The following is a 26,735-nucleotide window of genomic DNA, read 5'->3' on the forward strand; positions in this document are numbered from 1 at the left end:
ACTTTTTTAAAAATTCTCTGTCAAGGGACGGGCTCAAGGGGTCTAATATCAGCCATATATGCCCTGCTAAGCAACCCATCCCAACAATCACCCTCAACATGACTATATGCTAAAATGGGAAACATTTTAGGCAGAAAACTTCCACCCACGGTCTGGAAAAAACAATATGGGCTAGAGCAGCCAAGACGTCACAATGTGTGCACCATAAAGAAAAACAATATAAACTCCTTATGTGGTGGTATCATACCCCGGCTCTATTGCATAGAGTCTACCCCGCCACAAAGGAGGCATGCTGGTGCTGTGATTCCCAAGGAACCAATATTATTAATAATTCTTTATTTATATAGCGCACATAGATTACGCAGCGCTGTACAGAGATTGCCAAATTGGTCCCTGTCCCCATGGGGCTCACAATCTGAACAGCCTACTAGTATGTTTTTTGTAGTGTGGGAGGAAACCGGAGGACCCGGAGGAAACCCACAACGCAAACACGGAGAGAACATACAAACTCTTTACAGATGTTGACCTGGGTAGGACTTGAACCCAGGACCCCAGCACTGCAAGGCAGAAGTATGTCAGCAGTTATTGGAAGATGGTGGGTCGGTACCATGGGTCAAGCAGTACTCCCAGATCCCAGTGTTTATCTTTTGAACATTCTTCCTGATACCTTAGGCAAACACCCATCTGGGCTATTATTGTACCTCCTTAGAGCCGCAAAATGCCTAATTTCAGCAAAATAGACGCAAATGCCCCCCCCCCCCCCCCCATCTCGAGCAGACTAAGGCGCTAGGATACATGATATCCGCACAATGGAGCATCTGACAGCCTTATAGAATAACAAATTGGAAAGTTTTAATTTAGTGTGGGCCCCGTGGGATGATTTCTGTAGAAGTAGGGAGGGTCACTAACGCACTGATGCTCTCCCATTGGTTAATGAACTTCTTGGCATACTGTACCAGGGATACCTGTTCTTGTCCCCACCACCCCTTGTGTGTCATAACCTTGTCTTGCGTCAATACAGGCAGTCCCCGGGTTAAGTATTTTATAATTGTAGATTCAGACCAAAAAAAAATTGGCCCCAGTGACAATTGGAGTTTAAACATTTTTTGCTGTAATGGGACCAAGGATTATCAATAAAGCTTCATTGCAGACACCTTACAGCTAATCATTGCAATCTGGGACTATAGTAACATCCAGAGAGGTCACCAGAGGTCAGAGGGGTCTGTCTGTAACTATAGGTTGTCTGTAAGTCGGGTGTCCTTAAGTAGGGGACTTCCTGTATACTGTTTAGATAAAACTGTTTTACGCTACATTCACACACATGTATGGGGGATGTATATACGGCCGATATACGGCCCCCATACACTTCTATGGGCTCACGGCCCTGTACGGGAGCGGTACGGTGCAGCACACGTGCGACACCGCTCCATAGCCCGGTAAAAGATAGGACATGTCCTATCCTTTCCCGTATTACGGCGCCGTGCGCCATAACTTGCTGCGGAGAGGGGCGGGGGTGAGCGGCGCTCACCTCCTCCTCCTCTCCCCGCGCTGCCGTGTGCCCGCCGTGCTACGGTGCGGCTGGCTCATGGCAGTGTGAATATAGCCTTATTGTTTGATGTTTCTGAGAAGTGACTCTCTGGAGTAAATTGCCTATTATCTTGACTGCGCTCAGGGTTGTTCTTGCCGATACATTATATAGAATGAGATACCGTATTGATATACTTCACATGTTTATAAAATTGAAAAACCAATAAAAATACAGTTAAATAAAAAAAAAAAAAAATTCTGTGTCTTCTTCAGATCCGACGTCTCCGACCAATCAATCAGCAAAGTTCAAGAAAAAATGGCTGTCCCGCTGTCAAAAGTGGAGCAGTTTGAAAACTTCCTAGAGAAATATCCTCTGAGTGTGGGAAAGGAGCCGCCAACTCAAAAAATCTGCCTCGCCCAGTCTGCTGTCCATGGGCAACATATATATGACAGGTGGAGGAAACTGCAGAACAGCATGCGAGTGCAACATATCATCGGTAAGATGCACAAAACCCTCATGGGATAGTTAACCTCAGTAGGTGGTCACAGGAGGACGGCCTCCATGACATCAAAGCCCAGAAAGAAAAGAAACTTGAATTAATAGACGATTCTGCTCAGTTCCACAGGGTCATAACTGGCTGTCTGTACCTAACATTGCATAATTATAGGGTGTTAGCACAGCCCCTCCATGCTGTAGCTTCACATGCTGTTACAATGAGCAGAGAGAGACTTTTTCTGCTCGTTGTAACAGCCTGTGAATCTGTAGCACTGAGGGGCTATGGTAATGCCCCCAGAGCCCTTCAGGCTCATTAGCATAGTTATAAAAGTGTTTTTTTTTAGAAGGAAGGAGGACATGTATAACAAATACAAGATTACCACAGTAATGGTGCCGAAATCTGTGAGTAAGTGGAAAACACGTAAGGGGTTAACAGACTTCCTAAAAGTGGTTTTTTACATAAAGCCTCTCAAAGTCACTTGGAAGCGGAGTTGTCCCTCGAAACATAAGAATTGGTCGAACATTATGAAAATGTGAAAGAAATCACGACCAAAATCCGAAGACTCATAACATCCTGCTGCAGTCACCGCCTCGTCAGGCGGCCGTAGACCCCCCCCCCCCCTCAAGAATTTCCCGGACCGCTGAAAGATAGGTCCGTCGATTGGACTGCTACGTGACACAGTATGGCAGAGATTTAGGGTTCAGCTTGTTCGTTTTAATCAGCTGACAGGTGTCCTTTAGGCTGCAGTCGCACGTTGCGTTTGGTTTACGTTTAACGCATGTGTTTTCAAACAGCTGAGCAGGAGATTTGCCTATTTACATTGTTGTCAACATAGCGTTTTCAAAACACAATGTTAACACATGTGTTAACAAAAGCATTGACAAACCTTTGCGTTAACATTGCGTTAATGCATGCTTTTTGTAAACGCAATGTTGACAGCAATGTAATTAGGCAAATCTCCTCTTCAGCTGTTTAAAAACGCAAACAAAACGCAACGTGGGAGCGAAGCCTAAGGGTGATGCCACACATGGCGTTTTGGGACGTTTTTGAGCAGCCCGTTAAAAAACACACGCGTTTTGACAGGTTTGACCAATTACCTTAATTGAAAATTGTCAAAAACGCATGCATTTTTTTACAGACTGCTCAAAAACGGCCCAAAAAACGTGTTCAAAACGCCACGTGTGGCATCACCCTTAATGTGTCTCTGACTCCAGTGCATAGCTGGAGATTACTGGTCTAGTACTGAACCAGATTCATCCCTATAGTTCCATCCATACATTTTCAATGTTTTCCTTATCCCATCCTGCATATTTCCCAGAATCCCCAAATGGAGCATCAAAGGCTCTAAGTCTCCAAATGCCTACAAGGGGGTGTCCATTTTCAGCAAATAATGATATGGATTGATATGGGTAAGAAAAAGTTAAACAATGATACAATAGTATTTCTGTATCAATGTCTCAGTTTTCTAGATCTCTGCTTGCTGTCATTCTATAGGAAGCTACAACATTCCAGTGGATATTAATCTGATCATTTTCATGTAACGCGTGTGCACAAGCCAATAGTATCACACGGCTCTGATTACTGTGCGCCTGCGTGTCCATCAAATGACCATGGACAGATTACTATCCACTAGTAGTAAACAGAAGTTTTCTATAGAAGGACAGCAAGCAGAGATCTAGAAAAACTCCAGCAATTGATACAGAAAGTATATTGGAATATTGTATAACTTTTCAACTATCAATTATTTGCCTTTAATTGACAAAGTATCTGTAGTATAATGTGGAGTTCTATTTTCACCCCTGCTTTTAAAGGGAACCTGTCAGCAGAAACTGGCCTAATAAACCACTACCTGTATGTTGTCAAGCAGCTGAACAGCTTCCAAAAAATTTACATCTCATAAAGTTGATTTTCTGGATGATGCCACCCACTCCCGGCCATGAAAACAACATCATCTAGAAGCTGCTCAGCTGCTTGACAACATACTGCATTTTTTGATGACAGGTTCCCTTTAACTGACACACCCTCCATCTTTTTTGACACTTGGTCTATTTCCTCCCATGGCCACGCCCCTTTATCTGAGACCACACCCTATTTCAGAATACCACGACTTCTTTGTCAGATGAGACGTAAAAGTGCCAGAAAATGGTCTAAAAGCCTCAAAATCCATAATTTTTTTTGTGTAGGTGCAAAAATCTATTCTCCCCAATGTCACAAGAAAACCATCTGAAAATCACCGGGTTATAACCACTCATAGGGAAACATCAGATTCTAAATATAGGGTCCGGTCCCAATTTTGCCCTGTAGGCAAGGGGTTAATATTCTGGAGATGACTTATAGCTCTGTTTTTACTATTTTTATGATAAAACCTTAATACATTCTTTTGGTTTCTTCTTGCCAGGTTTGCTTCAAGAGCATCAGCCAAGGGAAGAGGAGGTCAGGAGATGTATTGCAATTCAGTTGTGGAAAAATAACCTTCCTCGGATCAAAGATATTTTAGAACTGTGGAAAAAGCAGTGATGAGAATGGAGACCGGACACTGGAACAAGATATTCAGCCGATAGTTGATGTGGATGCGGCGTCTTATTCTGGGGTCGGGAAGGAATTTTTTACCTACAATTGGCACATAGGCTCCAGCCTTGTAGGGTTTTTTGCCTATATTACATATGTGACCTTGTACCCCCTCCTGGAATTTGGTGGTTCTTGTCTATACCAGTCTCGCAGAGGCCTTCATATAGCTCATCACTTGTATGCAATATTTACTGGATTTTCCCCAAATCTGGCTGTGAAAGCTTCCAAATTTTTACATTATTTATTACACCCCATTACATGTTTTACAATTGCATCTGCATTAAATCGTAACCGTCATTTGAGATATTGTTTGATATTGCGTGTAGGGGGGATGTGATGAACATTTTTCTAATATACTTCATTTAATAAATTCTGCTTAGTTTGTAAAAAACAAAACAAGCTCCTCCCTCCCATAGAGATGTGTATATCCAGCATGTACAGTGTGTGCATCAACTCACATCTAAGCTCCCCGTGTTTGGTTACGCAGCTCTGAGAAGGGAGGATTAATCCCTTCAATTCCAGATTGATGTTTGACTAAACTTTCTCACCATCATTCCTGCCCTGATCCATGACACATCTCTAAATCTTAGTGCAACACATTGCTCTACTCCCACTCCTAGTCGTCGGTATGGATCTGTAGGGCCTGTGGATCAGAGGAGCATTCCCCTATGCAAACTCAGCACTTCTTACTTTATTTTACATCAAGGGTTAACTTGCATTAATCTGTAGTCTTTGGTTATGCACCCTTTGATGGCTGCAGACATCTTGGCTTAGATCGTTGATCCCTATAACGTCATTGAGGAGTGACGATCTGTTGCCATGAGTGTCTCGGTTCTTTATAAAACCTGAAATTGTATAGTTTCTAGAAATGTGTGATAAATAATTGGTAAAATCCCCATATACTACAGTATAACAGTATATGGTAGGATCAGTCGGACAACCCAGGGTTAGAGTACCCTAAGGGTTATGAAAATACTATAATAAATAAAAAAATTAAAAAAAAACCTGAAAATTTGACTCACCCCCTTTTCCTATAACTGATATAAAGATAGTGGGGGTCATTTACTAAGGGCCCGATTCGCGTTTTCCTGACGTGTTACCCGAATATTTCCGATTTGCGACGATTTTCCCTGAATTGCCCCGGGATTTTGGCGCACGCGATCGGATTGTGGCGCATCGGCGCCGGCATGCGCGCGACGGAAATTGGGGGGCGTGGCCAAACGAAAACCCGACGTATTCGGAAAAAAACCCGCATTTAAAAACTGAAAATGTGTCGCTCGGGACGCACTTACCTTCACTCAGCCGGCCTCGGTGAATTCCGGCACGTTCAAATGCTTTTCAGCGCAGCGGACGTGGACGGCGGAGGAACTACCTTATTAAATCCCGGACGGACCCGAATCCAGCGCAGAGAACCCGCCGCTGGATCGCGAATGGACCGGGTAAGTAAATCTGCCCCATAGAATCTAATAACAGTTATCCCTGTGATTTAACCCTCAGACAATAGCCACTTTTATGCCATTTTGCAACATAAAAAAAAAATTTTATAAAACGTGATCAAAAAGCCGTACACTCCTCAAAAGGGCAGCAAGGAAGCTGTCAGCTCACCTTGAAAAAATATGACACAAACCACAGCTCCGTGTGCCAAAGTATGAAAAAGTTATTAGCGCCAGAAGACGGCAAAATGAAGATTTTTTTGTGGAATGTTTTAATTAAAAAAAAAAAAATTATTATAACACAATAAAACGTATATAACCCCTGTGATTGTATCAACCCAAAGAAAGAATGTGTTACGCAGAAAACAAGCCCTCGCAAAGATCTTTACATGGAAAAATAAAAAAAGTTATAGATTTTTGAAAGTGGGATTTGAACAATAATAAAAGGGGTTAAGGGGTTAATGTCCCATGAGCCTTTGCTATGGCAGCTGTTTTCTCTTACAGCCCTTGGAATTCTTTTTGGGCCACAAGAAAATGGCTGTTGCGCCTCTCCTGACATGAGGACAGCTGTATAAACTGGGACTTCCCCAGGAAACGGTAACTAAGGGAACAAAATGACGTCACGCTTTCCTTATATGGAAGTGCATAGCAGAAAACGAAAGAGCCACTAGAGGGCGCAGACGGTCAACTCACGTAATCACCTGCAGCTAGGAGCGCAGCGGGGAAACAGGAAGTGCAGAGCAACAAGGAGGAGGAGGCAGGTAACAGGGCTGCTGCCGCGGGAGGAGGGAAATATGTGTAACGTGCTGCCTGTGTAATGTGCTGCAGGAGGAGGAGGAGCTCCACCTGTGTAATGTGCTGCAGGAGGAGGAGGAGCTCCCCCTGTGTAATGTGCTGCAGGAGGAGGAGGAGGAGCTCCCCCTGTGTAATGTGCTGCAGGAGGAGGAGGAGCTCCCCCTGTGTAATGTGCTGCAGGAGGAGGAGGAGGAGGAGGAGCTCCCCCTGTGTAATGTGCTGCAGGAGGAGGAGGAGCTCCCCCTGTGTAATGTGCTGCAGGAGGAGGAGGAGCGCCCCCTGTGTAATGTGCTGCAGGAGGAGGAGGAGCTCCCCCTGTGTAATGTGCTGCAGGAGGAGGAGGAGCAGCTCCACCTGTGTAATGTGCTGCAGGAGGAGGAGCTCCACCTGTGTAATGTGCTGCAGGAGGAGGAGCTCCACCTGTGTAATGTGCTGCAGGAGGAAGAGGAGCACCCCCTGTGTAATGTGCTGCAGGAGGAGCTCCCCCTGTGTAATGTGCTGCAGGAGGAGGCGGAGGAGGAGCAGCTCCACCTGTGTAATGTGCTGCAGCAGGCGGAGCGCCCCCTGTGTAATGTGCTGCAGGAGGAGGAGCTCCCCCTGTGTAATGTGCTGCAGGAGGAGCTCCACCTGTGTAATGTGCTGCAGGAGGAAGAGGAGCACCCCCTGTGTAATGTGCTGCAGGAGGAGCTCCCCCTGTGTAATGTGCTGCAGGAGGAGTTCCACCTGTGTAATGTGCTGCAGGAGGAGTTCCACCTGTGTAATGTGCTGCAGGAGGAAGAGGAGCACCCCCTGTGTAATGTGCTGCAGGAGGAGTTCCACCTGTGTAATGTGCTGCAGGAGGAGTTCCACCTGTGTAATGTGCTGCAGGAGGAAGAGGAGCACCCCCTGTGTAATGTGCTGCAGGAGGAGGAGCGCCCCCTGTGTAATGTGCTGCCTGTGTAATGTGCTGCAGGAGGAGGAGCGCCCCCTGTGTAATGTGCTGCAGGAGGAGCTCCACCTGTGTAATGTGCTGCAGGAGGAGGAGCGCCCCCTGTGTAATGTGCTGTCTGTGTAATGTGCTGCAGGAGGAAGAGGAGCGCCCCCTGTGTAATGTGCTGCAGGAGGAAGAGGAGCGCCCCCTGTGTAATGTGCTGCAGGAGGAGAGGAGCTCCCCCAGTGTAATGTGCTGCAGGAGGAGAGGAGCTCCCCCAGTGTAATGTGCTGCAGGAGGAGAGGAGCTCCCCCAGTGTAATGTGCTGCAGGAGGAGCTCCCCCAGTGTAATGTGCTGCAGGAGGAGCTCCCCCAGTGTAATGTGCTGCAGGAGGAGCTCCCCCAGTGTAATGTGCTGCAGGAGGAGCTCCCCCAGTGTAATGTGCTGCAGGAGGAGCTCCCCCAGTGTAATGTGCTGCAGGAGGGGGAGGAGCTCCACCTGTGTAATGTGCTGCAGGAGGAGGAGCGCCCCCTGTGTAATGTGCTGCCTGTGTAATGTGCTGCAGGAGGAGCTCCCCCAGTGTAATGTGCTGCAGGAGGAGCTCCCCCAGTGTAATGTGCTGCAGGAGGGGGAGGAGCTCCACCTGTGTAATGTGCTGCAGGAGGAGGAGCGCCCCCTGTGTAATGTGCTGCCTGTGTAATGTGCTGCAGGAGGAGGAGGAGCGCCCCCTGTGTAATGTGCTGCAGGAGGAGCTTCATCTGTGTAATGTGCTGCAGGAGGAGGAGCGCCCCCTGTGTAATGTGCTGCAGGAGGAGCGCCCCCTGTGTAATGTGCTGCCTGTGTAATGTGCTGCAGGAGGAGGAGGAGCGCCCCCTGTGTAATGTGCTGCAGGAGGAGCTCCACCTGTGTAATGTGCTGCAGGAGATGCTCCACCTGTGTTATGTGCTGCAGGAGGAGGAGCGCCCCCTGTGTAATGTGCTGCCTGTGTAATGTGCTGCAGGAGGAGCTCCCCCAGTGTAATGTGCTGCAGGAGGGGGAGGAGCTTCATCTGTGTAATGTGCTGCAGGAGGAGGAGTGCCCCCTGTGTAATGTGCTGCAGGAGGAGCTCCCCCAGTGTAATGTACTGCAGGAGGGGGAGGAGCTCCATCTGTGTAATGTGCTGCAGGAGGAGGATCGCCCCCTGTGTAATGTGCTGCCTGTGTAATGTGCTGCAGGAGGGGGAGGAGCTCCATCTGTGTAATGTGCTGCAGGAGGAGGAGCGCCCCCTGTGTAATGTGCTGCCTGTGTAATGTGCTGCAGGAGGAGCTCCCCCAGTGTAATGTGCTGCAGGAGGGGGAGGAGCTCCACCTGTGTAATGAGCTGCAGGAGGAGGAGCGCCCCCTGTGTAATGTGCTGCCTGTGTAATGTGCTGCAGGAGGAGGAGGAGCGCCCCCTGTGTAATGTACTGCAGGAGGAGCTCCACCTGTGTTATGTGCTCCAGGAGATGCTCCACCTGTGTTATGTGCTGCAGGAGGAGGAGCGCCCCCTGTGTAATGTGCTTCCTGTGTAATGTGCTGCAGGAGGAGCTCCCCCAGTGTAATGTGCTGCAGGAGGGGGAGGAGCTTCATCTGTGTAATGTGCTGCAGGAGGAGGAGCGCCCCCTGTGTAATGTGCTGCAGGAGGAGCTCCCCCAGTGTAATGTGCTGCAGGAGGGGGAGGAGCTTCATCTGTGTAATGTGCTGCAGGAGGAGGAGCGCCCCCTGTGTAATGTGCTGCAGGAGGAGCTCCCCCAGTGTAATGTACTGCAGGAGGGGGAGGAGCTCCATCTGTGTAATGTGCTGCAGGAGGCGGATCGCCCCCTGTGTAATGTGCTGCCTGTGTAATGTGCTGCAGGCGGAGCTCCCCCCTGCGTAATGTGCGGCAGGAGGCGGAGCTCCCCCCTGCGTAATGTGCGGCAGGAGGCGGAGCTCCCCCCTGCGTAATGTGCGGCAGGAGGCGGAGCTCCCCCCTGCGTAATGTGCGGCAGGAGGCGGAGCTCCCCCCTGCGTAATGTGCGGCAGGAGGCGGAGCTCCCCCCTGCGTAATGTGCGGCAGGAGGCGGAGCTCCCCCCTGCGTAATGTGCGGCAGGAGGAGACTTGGCCGTATACTCGTCCCCCAACAGCCGTCTGAATGCAGCCTTAAGACGCGGCGATACCAAATGTTTGGGGGTTTTTGGTACTTTATTAGATGTGTTTATGAAATGTTGGTGTTTAGGGGACTTTTGGTTAATTTAATTAATTTTATTATAAAAAATACTTTAAGTGTTTTAACATTTTTTATTTCTTGCAGGTTAGCTGGAAGACGTGATCCTCAGATTGCATGTTCAAGCTCTTATTCATCTAATTCAGTGCAATACACATGCTGCGCATGCGCCGTGTGTTACAGCCGGGTCCTGCCTAGAGGACATCGCGGCGGCACGGGCTAGACCCCAGGGCTGCCAGCGGTGGATCGGCTCCCCCCTGGTAAGTGTTGCTGGGGGTCCGATTCACTTCATGCATGACCACGGCGTTTTAGGGGTTAACTTCCACAACTTCCGGATCTGCTGCCGGTGACGCACAGCACTGAGGAGCGACGAGCAGGTGACTGCAGGGCTGACTGGGGGCCTGAGGCTACTCCATGTCCACGGAAGCCTCTGCAAGTAATTTGCATAAGGAACAAATAAACATTATTTTACTAAGGGCTGTACACTTTTAAGGTTAAGTTAAAAACTTTGGCGCTGCTGCACTAAGGGGGATCTCTGTTGGTACATTATGTGGGTTGGAGGACTCCTTTCACACATTGCTCTGTTTCAATCCTGTCACATGATCTTTATGTAAATGATTATTTCTTGCCCTGTCTCTTACAGATCAGGATCAGGATGGATAGAGAACGTCAGGATAACACTGAGATAATACTATATCTCACCCTAAAGATTATATACCTGCTGACTGGAGAGGTGAGTGCTCCAGGGGTTACCTGACATTCAACTTAATCCACCCCACATAAATACTGGATTAAAAACTATGATTAAAGAGGACCTGTCACCCATAAAGTGGGCACCAGGAGCTGCTTACTTTAGTGCTGAAACAAACGCCGCAGTGTTAGATCGATAGCATTGCCGGAAACTTCCGGTAACACTATCTAACACTGCGGCGGAGTACAATGTGAACGCCGGACCGCTCGCGAAGCGATGTATTCATGAGGGGCGGGATTAGGGGCGGTGACTGCCGCATGACACGTGGCAGTCACCGTTGGGCCTATGGAGCGAGCGGGCCGAGCGGTCCAATGTTTACATTGTACTCCGCCGCAGTGTTAGATACGCTATCACTCTAACACTGCAGCGTTTGTTTAAGCACTAGGAGCTGCATACTTTAGTGCCCAATTTATGGGTGACAGGTCCTCTTTAAAAAGCATCGCCCTGATCTCTGAACTGTTCCTTTCCACGGCTGCAATGTTAAAAAAATCAGTTTGTAAACTTGGTTAGTCCAATCACAATATATACTGCATATCCTTGAATTTCTGCACTTCCCTCATTGAGAGGTTCTCTCAACCTCTACCACCATGCTGCTGTTATGGACATAGTACTTGGGGAACACCAATATTCAAATACAGACATATGTAGCTTCCTTTACTTTCACGCTACACAGTGCCTTGCTGGCACCTTCCTCACTAAAGAGAATTCCTGGGGGAGGGGTGAGAGAGACAGTGGTTGTGTGTGACTTGTTTCTGTTACATAATTAACTACATTCTAAGGAAGGAGGGGAGGAGAGTGAGGCTGGTTGTGTTAAGAGAAATCAACCTTCCTCCTCACCCCTCCCTCAGGAGTTCTCTTCAGCAGGGTTATCCGTGTCAGTATCAGTCAGGAGGGTGGGGTAGCATAACTGTATACTGCAGTTCTCCGCCTCCATGACTGGAACAGAGGACCTTAATAAAAAGTCTCTTACTTTTATCGCCTGTTTGGGAACTCAGAATTATGGACCTTTAAAGAAGTCCGGTAAACCTATGACACCAATGTGGAGCACAATCCAGACACCCGACATGGAGCCCTCACTTCATTCTCGTGAGAGAAACGGTGAGAAGAAGATCCTAGACCTGACCTATAAGATAATAGAGCTGCTGAGCGGAGAGGTGAGCGCTGCAGGGAATGCTGGGACATTATACAAGGGGTGATGTGTCTGGGTGATGACTGTATCATTATGGGTGTCAGGTCCCTATAAGGTGTCAGGACGTCACCATCTATTTCTCCCTGGAGGAGTGGGACTACATAGAAGAGCACAAGGACCTCTACAAGGACGTCATGACGGAGGGTCTCCAACCACTTACATGGCCAGATAAAGGTTAGATTTCTTTATCAAGTCACCAACATACACTATCATCACATAGAAGGAAGCAGAGGTTGCCCAAACATTTTTCTACTAATAGATAATCAGAATCCATCCTGATAAACCATGGACATTACTCCTCAATCCAGGCACCGGGACTGTGGTGTCTTCTTATATTTGTTATCCATAACTTCCTTCTAAAATCTACTTTTAAAATTATGCTAATGAGCTTGGAATTCGATGACGCAATGTAAAGATTATTTTTTATTATTATTAGTATTATTATTATAATTTTTATTATATGGTTGTCATCCACTTTGCTCCCCTCTTCCCCAGATAAGACTACAGTTGAAGCTGCCACCACACTGTCTGATGCTTTTTTTTTTTTTTTTTTTTTATTGAATTTGTATGTTTTTAATTTTTATGCTATTATGTTATATAGACCACATATAACCGTGATCTCATGGTAACATCACTGTTATAAGTAATCTGTATAGACTGTCTATGTATAGACATGTAGAGATGCCCCAACCTGCAGACGGCTCTGTTTTTAGTGTTCAATACTGAATGACATTGCTCCAGTCGCATAATCTTCTATGGGGATGCAAACACCAGGTAGCGGCCAGGTCTGAGTGAGAGTGGAGAAGTCTCATAAACGCTTGTATAGGCGTTAATGCAACCTCTAGAAAAATGTGTATTTAGTCACACTGTCTGCATATTTCATACAGATAATCCAAGTGAAATATATACACCAGAAAATCCACATCCAAAACCAAATCAAAATGTCTCACAATTGTCTCAAGGTTGTCGGATTGACGTCTCTAAGATTTCACCTAAAAGTAAAGCTGTACAGTGCACCAAATCAGGTAATGTGGGGTATATTGTTTGAGTTCTTCTTGTGTAAAATATAAAAAGGTTACGGTATATATTATGTGATAGCACTGTAATAATTACTGACCCATAGAACGTAAGTTACTTATCATTGATGTGAAGAAAAAATAGTAATAAATCAGAGTAAAGCAGAATATATTTTTTTTACTCCGCCCCCTTTATAATGTTCTTTTTAATCTAACAGGGGCATCCTACAAAGAAAATGGCAAAATATTTTATTTTCCTTTTTAGATCATGTTTACATAACTGCGTTAAAGAGAACCTGTCAGCAACGATTCCCCACAAACACACACACACAATGAGGCACATTTACTTACCCGGTCCTGTTGCGTTCCCTGTTGTGCGTTGTCTGACGATCATGGACTCCGGCGAGATTAACTAAGATCGTGCGCCCGGTTTCCTGCATGTGTCGCTTCCCTGCTCAAGTCCACCGGAGTTCACCTTCTTATTCTTGGTGTATGTAAGTGTATGTCTTGCGACACAAGTAAAATGTTAAATCCCGCGCTCAGTACGAATCCGTCAGATCGTCTGACGGCCCGCCCCACGATTTTTGTCACATCAAAGCCGATGCTCCAAAATCCGATCTCGTGCGACACAATCCCCTTCTAAATGCCTGTCCCGGTGCAATCCCGGAAAGTCGGAGACCCCAGTATCTTTTTTGATTCTTCTAAAACAGATTTTTATTGATGCCAGAGGCAGGGAGCCACGCTAAACAGACAAGCTAGCCCCCTCCTTCTCCTCAATGACTTAACTCAACTGAAGAGAACTCCTGAGAGAGGGGTGAGGCACTAGGTTGAATTTTCTTCACATAGCCAGTGTTGCTCTCAACTCCAGCCTTCCTGAAGGAGTGGTTGATGTTGTAGCAGAACCGAGTCCAACAAAGCCACTGTCTCTCTAACCCCTCCCCCAGGAATTCTCTCCAATCAGGTTAGCAGTGTGAGTGAGGAGGGTAGGGTAGCTTGACTGTATACTGGAGCAGAGGACATCAAGTGTTTTTTTGGAAAAGTGCTGGCTCCAATCCCATGGATATAGGCATCAGTGGAACATGTATAAAGACATATAAGAATTACTTTGTGGGGGGGAGGGGGTTGCTGGTGACACGTTCTCTTCAGGCTCTATTATTTTCATATTTTAGCTTTTAGTGTTATAGTGCCTTTATTATCAATAACTTTTTCTTATTGAAAAATATCCTTGGTCCATATTAAGTCCTGACTAGATAAATGTTGAGTTTGGAAAAACAACAAAATTACTTTCTTCCAGAAAAAGCACCAATCCTGTCCATGGGCTGTGTTCTGATTCACTGTGTGTGTGATTCCTACAGTTGGATCCCATAAGAGAAAGCCATCAGAAAGATATTCCAAGGATTATCCCAAAAAAACTTGCCGTATCCCACAGGCCCATCAGGTAAATGGGGAGAAATCTTTTATGGCCGAAATTCACAAACCAAACGCACGCTCCATTTATCAGGCTGTAATGGGGTTTATCTAGTCTTGCACTCACAATCTTCATATCCTTAGGGTGCGGAGGAGTTACTACCTGGGCTCCACTAGACCTTCCAGCCTGGATGCCAGAGCCTCACCTGCATACAAATACATATATTATCCCAAGCAGTCCCCCGTAGAGCACAGTAAGGCTTTATATTTCCCAACAGAGAAAGCATATACCACAGTGCAGCAAAGTTTTTTTTTTTTATTTTTTTAATCAAACTTATTTTTATTGGTTTTTTAGTTTAAACAAATACATACATAAATGTATCAATACAGTCGGTCACATGGACATTCCAGGGAGGCATGTACTGAGTCAGCTATATTATATCACAGTCCTAAGGATAACGTCCACATTACAAATCATTAAGCAAACAAAATGCCTGCAGCAAAGTTACACTTCCCCGAGCTGGTAGGTAATGTTAGAAGTGGCAGATTGTATGGTGAGGTCTTCTGGCTCTTGGTCTACTGCTGGATGAAGGACCTGTCCTTGTATTCTTTCTTTATGGCAAAAGAGGACAGTGGTGGGGACCTCTGCCTCAAAACCGGTCTTCCCAAAACCTTTATTTTCCAAGTGAGTTACACCTCTGCCGGTGCAACTGCAACACTTGGCTTCTTCACCACCTCTCCTCTGACATCTCCGACATTATTATAGGATTTTTAACATCTCCATTGACACAGCTCATTATGCTACTATTCTAAACTCCTCTCAATTCCTCCATTGGCCTCTAACAATGGTCCTCCACAGCCACCCACAGAGAGGGCTACTTGCTTGACTCTTCCATTCTGTCTTCAATCACTCCTGCAGTCCACAAGCCCGTACACCCACCAGGCATCTCAACATCTGGTCATCCGCAAACTCTCTGAGGCTCTCTTCCCTTTCTCTACCATATCCCTAACCAAAGTCTCTAATGACCTACTGTCTGCCAAGGCAAGACACCGCTACTCTGTCCTTCTGGATCTGTCCTCTGCCTTTGACACAGTTGACCATTCTCTTCTGCTTCATACTTTGTTCCATTTATATCACCGCCCCAGCCCTCTCCCGGATCTCCTCATACCTCTCCATCAGTGTCTATCCCACTGATACTACCAATTCACACCATCTCCCCTCTATAGGCGCCCACAAGGTCCTGTCCTGGGACCTCTGTTCTTCTCCATGTAGACCTCTGACCTAGAATTCTATCAGCCATATCCTTCTCCTTCCTTTTTTCTAAAACTTAACAAGGACAAAACAGAACTAATAATCTTTCCTAACATATCCCTCCCACCAGACCTAAAGGTCACAATTCATGGCTCCACGCTATTTCTGGTCCCTAAAGCTAGTCATCTCTGACTCTGCCTTACCCTTTATGCCTCAGAGTACAAACATTCATATGGAACAATAGGAGTGAGGGCCCTAATCACTAGAGCTTACAGTCTATGAGGGTGACACAAGAGCTTACAGTCTATGAGGATGAGGGGGTGACACAAGAGCTTACAGTCTATGAGGATGAGGGAGTGACACAAGAGCTTACAGTCTATGAGGATGAGGGGGTGACACAAGAGCTTACAGTCTATGAGGATGAGGGGGTGACACAAGAGCTTACAGTCTATGAGGATGAAGGGCATGACCCAAGAGCTTACAGTCTATGAGGATGAGGGGTTGACACAAGAGCTTACAGTCTATGAGGATGAGGGGTTGATACAAGAGCTTACAGTCTATGAGGATGAAGGGGATGACACAAGAGCTTACAGTCTATGAGGATGAGGGGATGACACAAGAGCTTACAGTCTATGCGGATGAGGGGGTGACACATGAGCTTACAGTCTATGAGGATGAGGGGGTGACACATGAGCTTACAGTCTATGAGGATGAGGGGGGACACAAGAGCTTACAGTCTATGAAGATGAGGGGGTGACACGAGCTTACAGTCTATGAGGATGAGGGGTTGACACAAGAGCTTACAGTCTATGAGGATGAAGGAGATGACACAAGAGCTTACAGTCTATGAGGATAAGGGGGTGACACAAGAGCTTACCGTCTATGAGGATGAGGGGGTGACACAAGAGCTTACAGTCTATGAGGATGAGGGGATGACACATGAGCTTACAGTCTATGAGGATGAGGGGGTGACACAAGAGCTTACAGTCTATGAGGATGAGGGGATGACACATGAGCTTACAGTCTATGAGGATGAGGGGGGACACAAGAGCTTACAGTCTATGAGGATGAGGGGGTGACATATGTGGTATAAGAGCTTGTATCATGGTCCAGCCATTCTTTATAAGGGAATGTAAGAAAAATAATTTAAATAAAAATGCTGCCGCTTAAACCAGCCATCGGCCTTATCTTCTATACAAAGTGCAAGGTTAATTAGACTGCAGGGAAGCCTGGATCTTGGTGCCTGTCCACCCCCTGCACCCTTCATATATCTATGAACCAATCAGCGGATACAGTACTGTACTGTCCTACACAAACTCTGTTCCTCATAGGACCTTCTGCTTCACTCCATTACAATCCCCTCTTCTCACAACCGTTTCCAGGACTTCCCCTGTGCTTCCCCAAATTCTGGAACTCTCTACCAAAACGTGTCAGTCTGTCCCTCACCTTACAAACCTTAAAACGTAACCTCAAACCCCATCTGTTTAGGATCATCTACAGTAGGGCCAGCATTAGGGGTTGGCAAACTGGGCATTTGCCCAGGGCCCCCTGTCCTAAAGGGGCCTCCTGCATGTGGACTTTTGTGGGCAGATGTTGTATTGCTCCTTTAATACCCCTTGGTTAAATGCCCGGGGGAAGATGATTATCATCTACCTACTGTCTATATATCTATTGTCTGTCTAGTTATCTATCTGTTATAATTTGTCTATTTCATATCTGCATATCTGTCATATCTAACCATTTATCCATCTAGCTTTTTGTCTATTTATCTTCTATCACCTAATTAGCTATCTATATATACAGGCAGTCTCCTACTTACAGACGATCCCTAGTTAAAAACTGACCTCTGGATGTTGGTAATTTACTGTACTTTAGTCCCAGGTTACAATGATCAGCTGTAACAGTTATCACAGGTGTCTGCAATTAAAGGAAACCTACCATCTTGGATTTACCTACTAAGGTACATCTGGTGGTAATTTTAGCTGATAAATGCCATTGTAGCCATTTTTAGGGCTAATCCTTTAGTGGCCGCTCCATTTCGGAAAAGTTTTATTGTTCTGAGTGGCTGTTGCGTTTTGCAAAATTTTTATTGCGCTAATATGCAAATTTGAGAAAGCGGCCTCTTCCGATCCTCCTACTATGTCATCTAGCTGCGCACGCTCATCCACGCTCTGTATAGTCTCTCTATGCAGAACCTGCGGCTGCGTGTACTCTGCGCTGGAGCTATTTAGCATGCGCAGTAGCTGCACTGGGGGCGTGGAGTAGCCGCACCGTGTAGCCACAGCTTGGGCTGCTCCACGCCCCAGTAGCCTCTTTCACAAATTTGCATATTAGCGCAATAAAACTTTTGCAAACGCAACAGCCACTCGATGATTAGTGGTAAAAAGGGCTACGACTCTACATAAAGAATTTATTTTGGGGCCCCACTTTAAGTTTTGCCCAGTGCCCCACCTTGTCTAAAACCGGTTCTGACCTAGAGCACACAATAAGTGCACTGCTCCCGCTCCTCGTGTCTCCACCTTCCCTCCCCTATAGATTGTGACCCCGCCCCCCACTGGTAAGGTCCTCCTTCCACTTGTTCCTAATCTCTGTAAGTTTTGTATTTGTTCTTGTCTTTATGAAATGTATGTGAACCCCTTATTGACCATGGAATTACTGCTGCTCTATAATTAACAATGCTTGGAAGAAGCCATACAGTATATTAAGCAGTATTAGCTAGAGAATGTTTCTGTGTCTGATTTTTCAGGTTGAAGACTTGAAGATTATCAAAGTTGAAGTACCAGATGATGATGAGGAGGAAATGTTTGGAAGGAGTAATATGCTTTGTGAACACGGGGAAATTGGCCTAGGTGAGTGGTATAGCAGTCTGTACTTTATGCCTCCTTCATCTTCTCTGGATTATCTCCAGTATCTGCGTCATCTTCCCAGTCATTATACTGTGGTGTATTCGTATATGTTCACTGATGTGTTTGCATCTCCCGCAGATGGATCCATTACAAGAAATGTATTGGAGAACTCTTCCAGTCGTCAGTATTTGCAGGATCACAATGGCAATCATCAGGTAGATAATGGAAGGTCTCTATAAGCAGCGTGTTGTGTGATACTTCTGCGCTCTGATACTTCTGCTCTTGTAGAGGGAAGACCAGATTGCCTTTATGTGTATTATGGGAGGAGATGATGAGACACATGAGAAGAAAGACCAGAATCACACGGAGGATAAAAACAGCCCAAGTGAGTAAAAGTCAGTCACTATGGAAAAGATTTTCTTTCTTTGCTTTACCTTTTTATAACGTCTCCATGTTCATTCCCAGCGTCGACTCACAAGGAACCCATTTTCATATGTTTATATTTTAGGCTCCTGACTAATGTACCTTCAGGAAATGGCTGCTGGTTTACAGGGAACCTGGCAATAGGAAGGGCATTTTTACATAATAACGGGTTTGCAGTAGCCTCTGGCAGGTGGATTTAAAAAAAATGCCCTTGTCGGTATCCTGAATAATTCTACTACTTTTAATTGTTTCTTTAACATTATTTGCTCCCTGCCAGCAGTGTACGGTGAGTCCCAGGGGAGGGCAGTTTATATGGCACAAGTTGTTTTCTTCTCAATGCCTTCTCTCACCTATCGCCCTCCCCCTCCCTCAGCGTCTCTCTTGCTTTCATCCCCCACTTACATCACCACCCTGCTGCAAGCAATTCACATTTGAACTGCCCCCTCCTCCCTGGGACTCTCCACACACTGCTGGCAGGGAGCAGGTAATGGTAAAGAAAGCAATAAAAGCAGAGGAATTATTTATATACATGACAAAGGTATTTTTGATATCAACATGCCAGAGGCTATTGGAACCTGTCACTAGGTAAAAATGACCTTTTTGATGACAGGTTCTCTTTAATATACAGTGTATATTAGGATAGAGGAAAAAAAAAAGATGGAGGGCATTTGACAAAAATAAACAGCAATTAAAACCTTTCAAAAGGAAAAACCCTTTTTATTTATTTAGGAATTATGAATTCTTCTTTCCTATAGTCCAAACAGCAGTACATACACACACAGGGGTTAATTCCCCGCTACTGGTAGGACAGATGGCAAAATTAAACTAATTACCAGCTTTGTGTGTTCCGACCCGAGTCTCTCCTAAACGTGTGTAAAAAAAAAAAGAGAGATGAAAATCTGCACAATAGAAAGACATTTTAATATTGGGAGGGGGGGAGGGGGTTATATTCCTGCTCTGTTGCTTGGACTACAGGAAAGAAGAATAGCATACATATAATTCTCCTTTTCCTGGTCGTGCTATGCAACAGTACACACATAATACATGTAACGCCACAATTAAATGGGTGGGTTAACAGTCCCACTTGGACAAAAGTGGCCTCCTCTGTGGCCCTCCCACCCGGCCGCTAATGATTGATGAGAGGGTCATCCCTAGCCCAAGATGCCGCACCACAGGTTCTCTCTACTGGAAATATTCCTCTTTCTGCCCATGAAGCTGCTAATTCTCTTATTGGAGTCATGCCTTCAATACTGGAACATAATGAGATTGTCTCTCTAAACCATCTCACCAATTTGGCTTTCTTGTTTGGCCTGGTGGCCACCTATGTGGTCATCTATTTCAAGTCGATTTCTGAAACTCCTGATTCGGTTCCCATTCCATTGCAGATATAGGCTTCCGCTATTCCATTATCGGGCCTGTTATCGGGGCTGTAACAGGGCTAGAAACGCTGCCTTCAGTTCCAGAAGATTGGAGGAGAAAGTCCTCTCCTGGTAGTTTTAATACCCCTGAGTCCTCTGACCCATTGGGGCATATTTACTTACCCGGTCCTGTCGCGATCCCCGATCCGGACTTTCCGACGAGGAGTCTGGTGCAATTCACCGAGATCGTGCGCCCCAGAACCTGCATGTGTCGCTTCCCCGCTGAGGTCCGCCGGAGTCCACCTTCTTCTTCCCGTTGTATGTGAGTGCATGGCTTGCGACCCAATTTGACATGTTAAATCCCGCGCATTGTCCGAATGCGTCGGATCATCCGACGGCACACCCCCTGTCGCTTGCGACAAAAAGCCCTTCTAAATGCGGTGCACATCGAAAACCGTAAATGATTTCATAGTAAATGAGCCCCATTGTGTTGCCACTCCAACCTCTTTGAGGCATTTCTGGTCAAAGTTATCCACACGTGTGGTTTTATTGACTTCCCATTTTCTGCACTCGCCTACTAAGGAAGAGAATTCAATGTCTCCGTGGAAAGAATTATCATCTTCTGCAGATTGTTCAATGATTGGTTCCAGATTCATAGAAGCTCTTGCTGGAACGTTCTCATATGGCCCCCGGCCTACTGGAAAGCCTTTACTGCGGAGGGCATGGAGCCTAGTACCTTCATAATGATATGTAGACTCACCAACCTCTATTGTCACATTACGCTCACTGCTCTGTGTCTCTCTTCTGAGATTGCAATTAACATCTGGTTGGAATCGATGATGCAACCCAAAAATTGGAACTTCTGGCTGGGAACAAGATTGGATTTCCTTTTGTATACTAGACACTTGGGGGAGACTAAAAACCCAACCACCAGCTGAATATGATCCATCAACCGCTAAGTGTTCCTTTCAGTCCAGGTTTGGGATTATAGTAACTCTTGTAGCCTGAGTACGATTGCCATTGCTGTCACTATTTTCATGAAAATCCAGGGAGCCATGGCCATCCCGAATGTTAGGCATCTGAATTGCTGATGTTTCATTTCCACTTCTTCCATCATAGCTGATCTTGTGCTCTTCATACACAATCTTGTTTTTTCCACAAAGGTGTTTAGGTATTTGAGATCCAGGATGACCCCAAATTTGCCTTCTTGTTTGGGAAATAGTGGAGAATAAACTCCTCTTCTTTATGAGTTAATGGATAATTCTTGTAGTACCTGCTGGTTGAAGAAATACTTGTTTGCTGCGGATAGTGTAATTCTCATAGAAGGCATAATTGTTATCTGGAACTTTTGTGCCAGATAATTTATCATATATCCACGTTATATGACCTTTTTGATCCGTGGATCTATAGCCTGATTTTTCCAGGCATCTTCAAAATTTAGTAATTTTCGTCCTACCATCTGATATCTTGTGACAGAAATTATAGGATGAAGATGACGGCCGGGTTGGCGCGTCTCTACGAAGTCCTTTACTACAGAATGAGTGGCCTCTATTTCCTTCACAAAACCAATCTCTCTGGTTATCAGCCATAAGGCTGCTCTCTCTTGTATTACGCTATAAGATTGGACAGGATTTCCTCTTCTTATAAGGCTATTGTGCTATAAGTTCATCCAATTGAGAACCAAATAGTCTTTCTGGCTTATACTCCATATTGCATAAAGCTCTTTTAGATTTTGTGTCCACCAACAAAAGGCTAAAACCATAAGGCTCTTCCGCCCGGTACTGACAAGACCATACTGTTTGCTAAGAATCTCACAGCCTGGCTGACAGGCATCACATAGGAAATCACTGGCCAAAGATATATATGTTTTTTCCTCACTAGATCATGTGGACTCCCTCCTTAACGTCATCTTGGAGCTTTGGAGCTAATTCAACCTGGATCTATGAGCTCTAGTTACTGTAGAATTGGCAGATGTAACTTTGACTTGAGCCACTGCAGCCTTATATGATCTTCTAAAGGCTGTGTCCACTTTACAGTCTAATATCTCCTTCAGACCAGCACCATCTTCTACCCAAAACAATGTCCTTGTGGACAACTTAGCTACATCCACACTTGGAGGAGACTCCTACTCCTTAGTTTCTGCTTCATCAAAGGGAAACATCATTTTGAATCGCTTCCTAGGTATTTTTCAGGTTTCTGATCTTCACTCACATTAGAACTTTCTTCCATTCTTACTACATGAATAATCTTATTTATTTTCTCTATGGGAAATACATTTGCTTTAGCAGCTCTGATGCTGAAGTATTTGCCTCATCCTAATATGTGAAATTCCTCCTATGACAATGGGGCAGATTTACTTACCTGGCCCATTCGCGATCCAGCGGCGCGTTCTCTGAACAGGATACGGGTCCGGACGGGATTTATGATGGCAGTTCCTCCGCCGTCCACCAGGTGGCGCTGCTGCGCTGAAATGCATCTGATCGCGCCGGAATACACCGAGCCGGACCAGGTGAAGGTAAGCGCTTCCCAAGCGACACATTTTCGGTTATTAAATGCGGCGGTTTTTCGGGAAAACGTTGGGTTTTTGTTTGGCCACGCCCCCCGATTTCCGTCGCGTGCATGCCAGCGCCGATGCGCCACAATCCGATCGCGTGCGCCAAAATCCCGGGGCAATTCAGGTACAATCGGCGCAAATCGGAAATATTCGGGTAACACGTCGGGAAAACGCGAATCGGGCCCTTAGTAAATGACCCCAATATGTCATTATAATTCTCCCTCTGGGGACCTTAGTGTGCATGAGACTGTCTGTCTGGATGTATTCTCCCTAAGAGTTTCGGAGGCACATTGTCTGATATAAACATCATTTTCTCACACCGAGAAGGAGCATCCAGAGCTTCTTGATGCCTACAAGTTCTATAGAGTTTGAACTTCCAACCATCCAGCAATAAATCTTCACAATTTTGGCAGGTCAGATGCTTTCTCTTAGAAGACACATTGTCACTTCTAGTCCCATGTCTCCTTGAGACGCCACACAACTCACAGTTGTAGGGTCACACGGTGCGTGGAAGCTTTAGGGCACCTCCAAACTTCCTCCAAGAGGTGCATCCTCAGAAAGCAATATGAACCAATCAGAGACTTGTCTGATCACCACTTCCGGTATTCATGAACACGGACCTCCAAACTTTTACTATTCCTAACGATAATATGCCCTCTGATAACCTACCAAAGATTGTAGGTACACTTACCCTCAATGTCAGCCTCATACTTGAAAGAAAAATGCTAACGGTTTCCTTACCGCCCATGAGCGTCTGCCACCTGCCTGCAGTATCGGTAGGGAAAAAATGAGGGACTCGGGTAAGTTAAATGACCTGTTGATTAGTTTCATCTTGTCACCCGTCATACCGGTAGCAGTGAGTTAACCCCTTTGTGTGTGCTGCTGCATAACTCCATAACGTAATTTTCCTAACCTGAATCGCACATACATGGGGCACGTTTCAGTGGTAAATTTACCGTAATAATAAGACTTTTAATCACTGTTATGATACAGTAACCAAATTATTTAGGTAGGACATAAATAATAATATTTATTAGAATACAATTGGTATACTTAGAACTATTCCTTTAATACATTGATTTCCATCATAATGCGGCGCAGTATAGCAGTGCTTGGCTTCTATAACTATACTATTTTTTTCATGTGTGCATTTCTGAATCTGAGATGTTAGAAAACAGCTTTCCTCATATTCTACGTATAGTGTATAGAATCCATCAGATTGGGGCTTGATTTTCAAATCAAAAAAATGAAAAAATAAATTCTGAACCTCCCGATGTGGAGTATATGCTGTATACCTCTGTGTTACGAATGCATATTCCTGCTGTACGGCTCTCTGGCGCGGGGAGGGGTTGGGTTTGGGTTTGGGCTTTTTCTGTGTGTTGTTTAAAAATGAAAAAAAAAAATTAGATACTGTCACTAGGAAGTATAATTTGTTATACAGAAAGCAAGCCCTGGTACAGCTCTGTACAGGAAAAACCAAAAAAAGTTATAGTGAAAAATGGAAACACATGAAATTAAAATTTGACAGGCCCTTAAGGGGTTAATGTACCTTCTTGGGTATTTTTATCCATGTTTTCAGTATGTAACTTTACTATTATTTATTCTGCTGAAGTGTACAAGGTTAAAGAGGACGTGTCACCTGTGAAAACGGCACTAAAGTAAGCAGCTCCTAGTGCTACAACAGACGCAGCAGTGTTACAACTCGGATAACGCTAACAAACACTGCGGAGCTGTATTCATGAAGGGGTGGTCCGAGGCGCTGCCTCTTCCCCGGGCCGCCCCGCGCGCTCCCTAGGCCGGCGGTGACTGCCGTGCGTCATGCGGCAGTCATCACCCCTAGTCCCGCCCCCTCATGAATACGCCGGACCTCTTTGAGAGAGGCCCACCGTTTCTAGTGTACATCGCGGCAGTGTCTGCTAGCGTTATCGGAGGGGTAACACTGCTGCGTCTTTTGTAGTTCTAGGAGCTGCTTACTTTAGTAATAAGCTCCTAGTGCCGTTTTCACAGGTGACAGGTCGTCTTTAAAGAGGTCTTCCCACGAACTAAAGTTAGGCCCTATCCCGTGGAGAGGGCCTAACTTGCTGATGAGTGGGGGTCTCAGTGATGAGACCCCCACAGGTGGGTCTGATGGGGTCCCACTTACCTCCGTCGGCCGTTCTGATTCATTTATCTCTATGGAGCTGATGGAAATTGCTGGTTGCAGCGCTCACTGATCTCCGTCAGCTCCATAGAGATAAATGGAGCAGAATGGTCATGCGTGGCTGTCTGCTCCATTAGTCTGAGTGGGACCCCATGTTTTCGGGATATGTGGGGGTCTCATCACTGATCAGCAAGTTAGGCCCCATTCCGTGGATAGGGCCCAACTTTAGTTCGTGGGAAAACCCCTTTAAGTGTACGTCATTGTGTATCTATCTTTTAGTAAAATGTCATCTTTTGTTATTCCTAGCAGATAGACGGCGGAAAAACAATACTTTGAAAGGACGTCTAGGTGCGTATTCACACTGTGGAGCAGAAGTGGCGAAGAACACAAGAACTTTTCCTGGAAGAAATCCTATTACCTCCGATGTCCATTCATTTACACTTGGTTTAGACCTCTCATACGATCCGGCCGTAGACAGATGCCGCCCCTCAGATCCGTCACAAATCACTCACAGTTCTGACAACCCAAATAACATGATCTTTACCACCGCTTCCTACCCTCATAGCGATTTTACAATGGCAAATATCCCCGTTGTGAAATCATTTCCGTGTCCAGAATGCGGGAAACATTTCCGGTATAAATGGCATCTCAACAAACATCTGAGAATTCACAGAGGTGACAAACCATATTCCTGCTACGAATGTGGTCTGTGCTTCAAAGAAAAATTCAATCTGGCAAATCACTTGAAGATTCACACGGGGGAAAGGCCTTTCTTATGTTCTCAGTGTGGAAAGAGGTTCTCCACAAAGTCCAATCTCCTGGAACATCTCCGAGTTCACACCGGGGAGAAGCCATTTCCATGTTCTGAATGTGGGAAATGTTTCAAGAACAAATCCCATCTGGTGGAGCATCAGAGAATTCACACCGGGGAGAAGCCATATCCATGTTCTGAATGTGGGAAAGGTTTTACGAGCAAGTCCAGGCTCCTCAAACACCTGCGCGTGCACACGGGGGAGAAGCCATTTTCTTGTTCTGAATGTAATAGAAGTTTTACACAGAAGGCCCATCTCCTTAGACATCAGAAGAGTCACAATCACTTATGAAAGAGAATCCACCTTCCCCATGTGTTAGTCATGGTTTTTGGACTGATGACTAAACATCAATTCTAGGTTTTCGATGTTTGTTTGTACGTTGTTAATGTAATCCTCTCGTTTGCTTCTCCTAATATTAAATATTTTTATAAAAACTTATGATTTCTGTAAATTGCATTTATCTCGGGTTTGGTGGGTGGAGACCTAGCTGCCTCCCTATGTAATCTAACACGGCTGTAAAGTTCTGTCCATCTTGCAGGCAAGACTGAATTCAGCTTACAAAAAAATTTAACCAATACACAACTTGCTCCTAAACGGCAAGGATTAATCTCGACACTCCATCAAGTCCAGAATAGACGGGAGCTCAAGTCCAGACCTGCCGTTACAGTATCGGATCTCCAGGATCCCACGTATGGTCACATCTTGGAAGGTGAGAGTTGAAGCATATTCAGGGAAATGGCAATATACAGGTAAACTTTTAAAAAGCAGCAGAAACTGTTATAGATAAAGAAAGAAGGGGGGAGGGGTGGAATTTATCAGGACTTGTACCACAGTTTTTTGGCATACAAGTGAAATAAGCGCAGTTGCTAGCAAACTGGTTTTTTTTTTTTTCTCCTGTTACCTTAAAACACATGGAGCCGGTGGTGGAGAGGGCTGATGCAGGGCCCGAGTTTTAAGGGGTTAAATATTGACATTAAGTTCCGCCCAAACCCTCGCCCTCGCTGACAGAAATTGACGAGCGCCACACTCACCGAT

General features: G+C 45.6%; 2 protein-coding genes across 10 annotated transcripts in view; both read left to right on the plus strand.

Moving 5' to 3' along the window:
• The window catches only part of LOC140106031 (uncharacterized), a 37,798-nt gene extending 32,904 nt beyond the window's left edge, over positions 1-4,894 (plus strand). For all 5 annotated transcript variants that reach the window (XM_072130200.1, XM_072130202.1, XM_072130201.1 and 2 more), the window contains 2 exons: positions 1,801-2,024; positions 4,423-4,894. In XM_072130200.1, the coding sequence (XP_071986301.1) occupies positions 1,801-2,024; positions 4,423-4,541 (343 nt within the window). In that variant the 3' untranslated portion in view covers positions 4,542-4,894. The remainder of the gene's footprint in view (positions 1-1,800; positions 2,025-4,422) is intronic.
• A 1,735-nt stretch (positions 4,895-6,629) lies between these two features.
• On the plus strand, positions 6,630-26,138 carry LOC140106083 (uncharacterized). 5 transcript variants are annotated; one of them, XM_072130294.1, is made up of 11 exons: positions 6,630-6,782; positions 10,040-10,212; positions 10,596-10,685; positions 11,699-11,857; positions 11,937-12,066; positions 12,780-12,917; positions 14,264-14,346; positions 18,314-18,416; positions 18,552-18,628; positions 18,702-18,798; positions 25,195-26,138. In XM_072130294.1, the coding sequence occupies exons 3-11, from the start codon at positions 10,608-10,610 to the stop codon at positions 25,989-25,991; spliced, it is 1,662 nt and encodes a 553-aa protein (XP_071986395.1). In that variant the 5' UTR covers positions 6,630-6,782; positions 10,040-10,212; positions 10,596-10,607; the 3' UTR covers positions 25,992-26,138. The 5 variants fall into 5 exon arrangements, with proteins under 5 accessions (XP_071986395.1, XP_071986398.1, XP_071986397.1 ...); XM_072130297.1 differs by having other exon boundaries at positions 6,633-6,786; positions 12,855-12,917; XM_072130296.1 differs by having other exon boundaries at positions 6,634-6,786; positions 25,198-26,138.
• The last annotated feature ends 597 nt before the right edge of the window (positions 26,139-26,735 follow it).

This window comes from Engystomops pustulosus, chromosome 11, assembly GCF_040894005.1.
Source record: "Engystomops pustulosus chromosome 11, aEngPut4.maternal, whole genome shotgun sequence".
Taxonomy (NCBI): Eukaryota; Metazoa; Chordata; class Amphibia; order Anura; family Leptodactylidae; genus Engystomops; species Engystomops pustulosus.

Excerpts from the sequence above, each read along its gene's own strand:
- LOC140106083 (XM_072130294.1), top strand. The coding sequence starts at position 10,608 with ATGGATAGAGAACGTCAGGATAACACTGAGATAATACTATATCTCACC. Across the intron at positions 10,686-11,698 it reads TATACCTGCTGACTGGAGAG|AATTATGGACCTTTAAAGAA; the intron begins GTGAGTGCTCCA and ends TTGGGAACTCAG. Across the intron at positions 18,417-18,551 it reads ACACGGGGAAATTGGCCTAG|ATGGATCCATTACAAGAAAT; the intron begins GTGAGTGGTATA and ends CATCTCCCGCAG.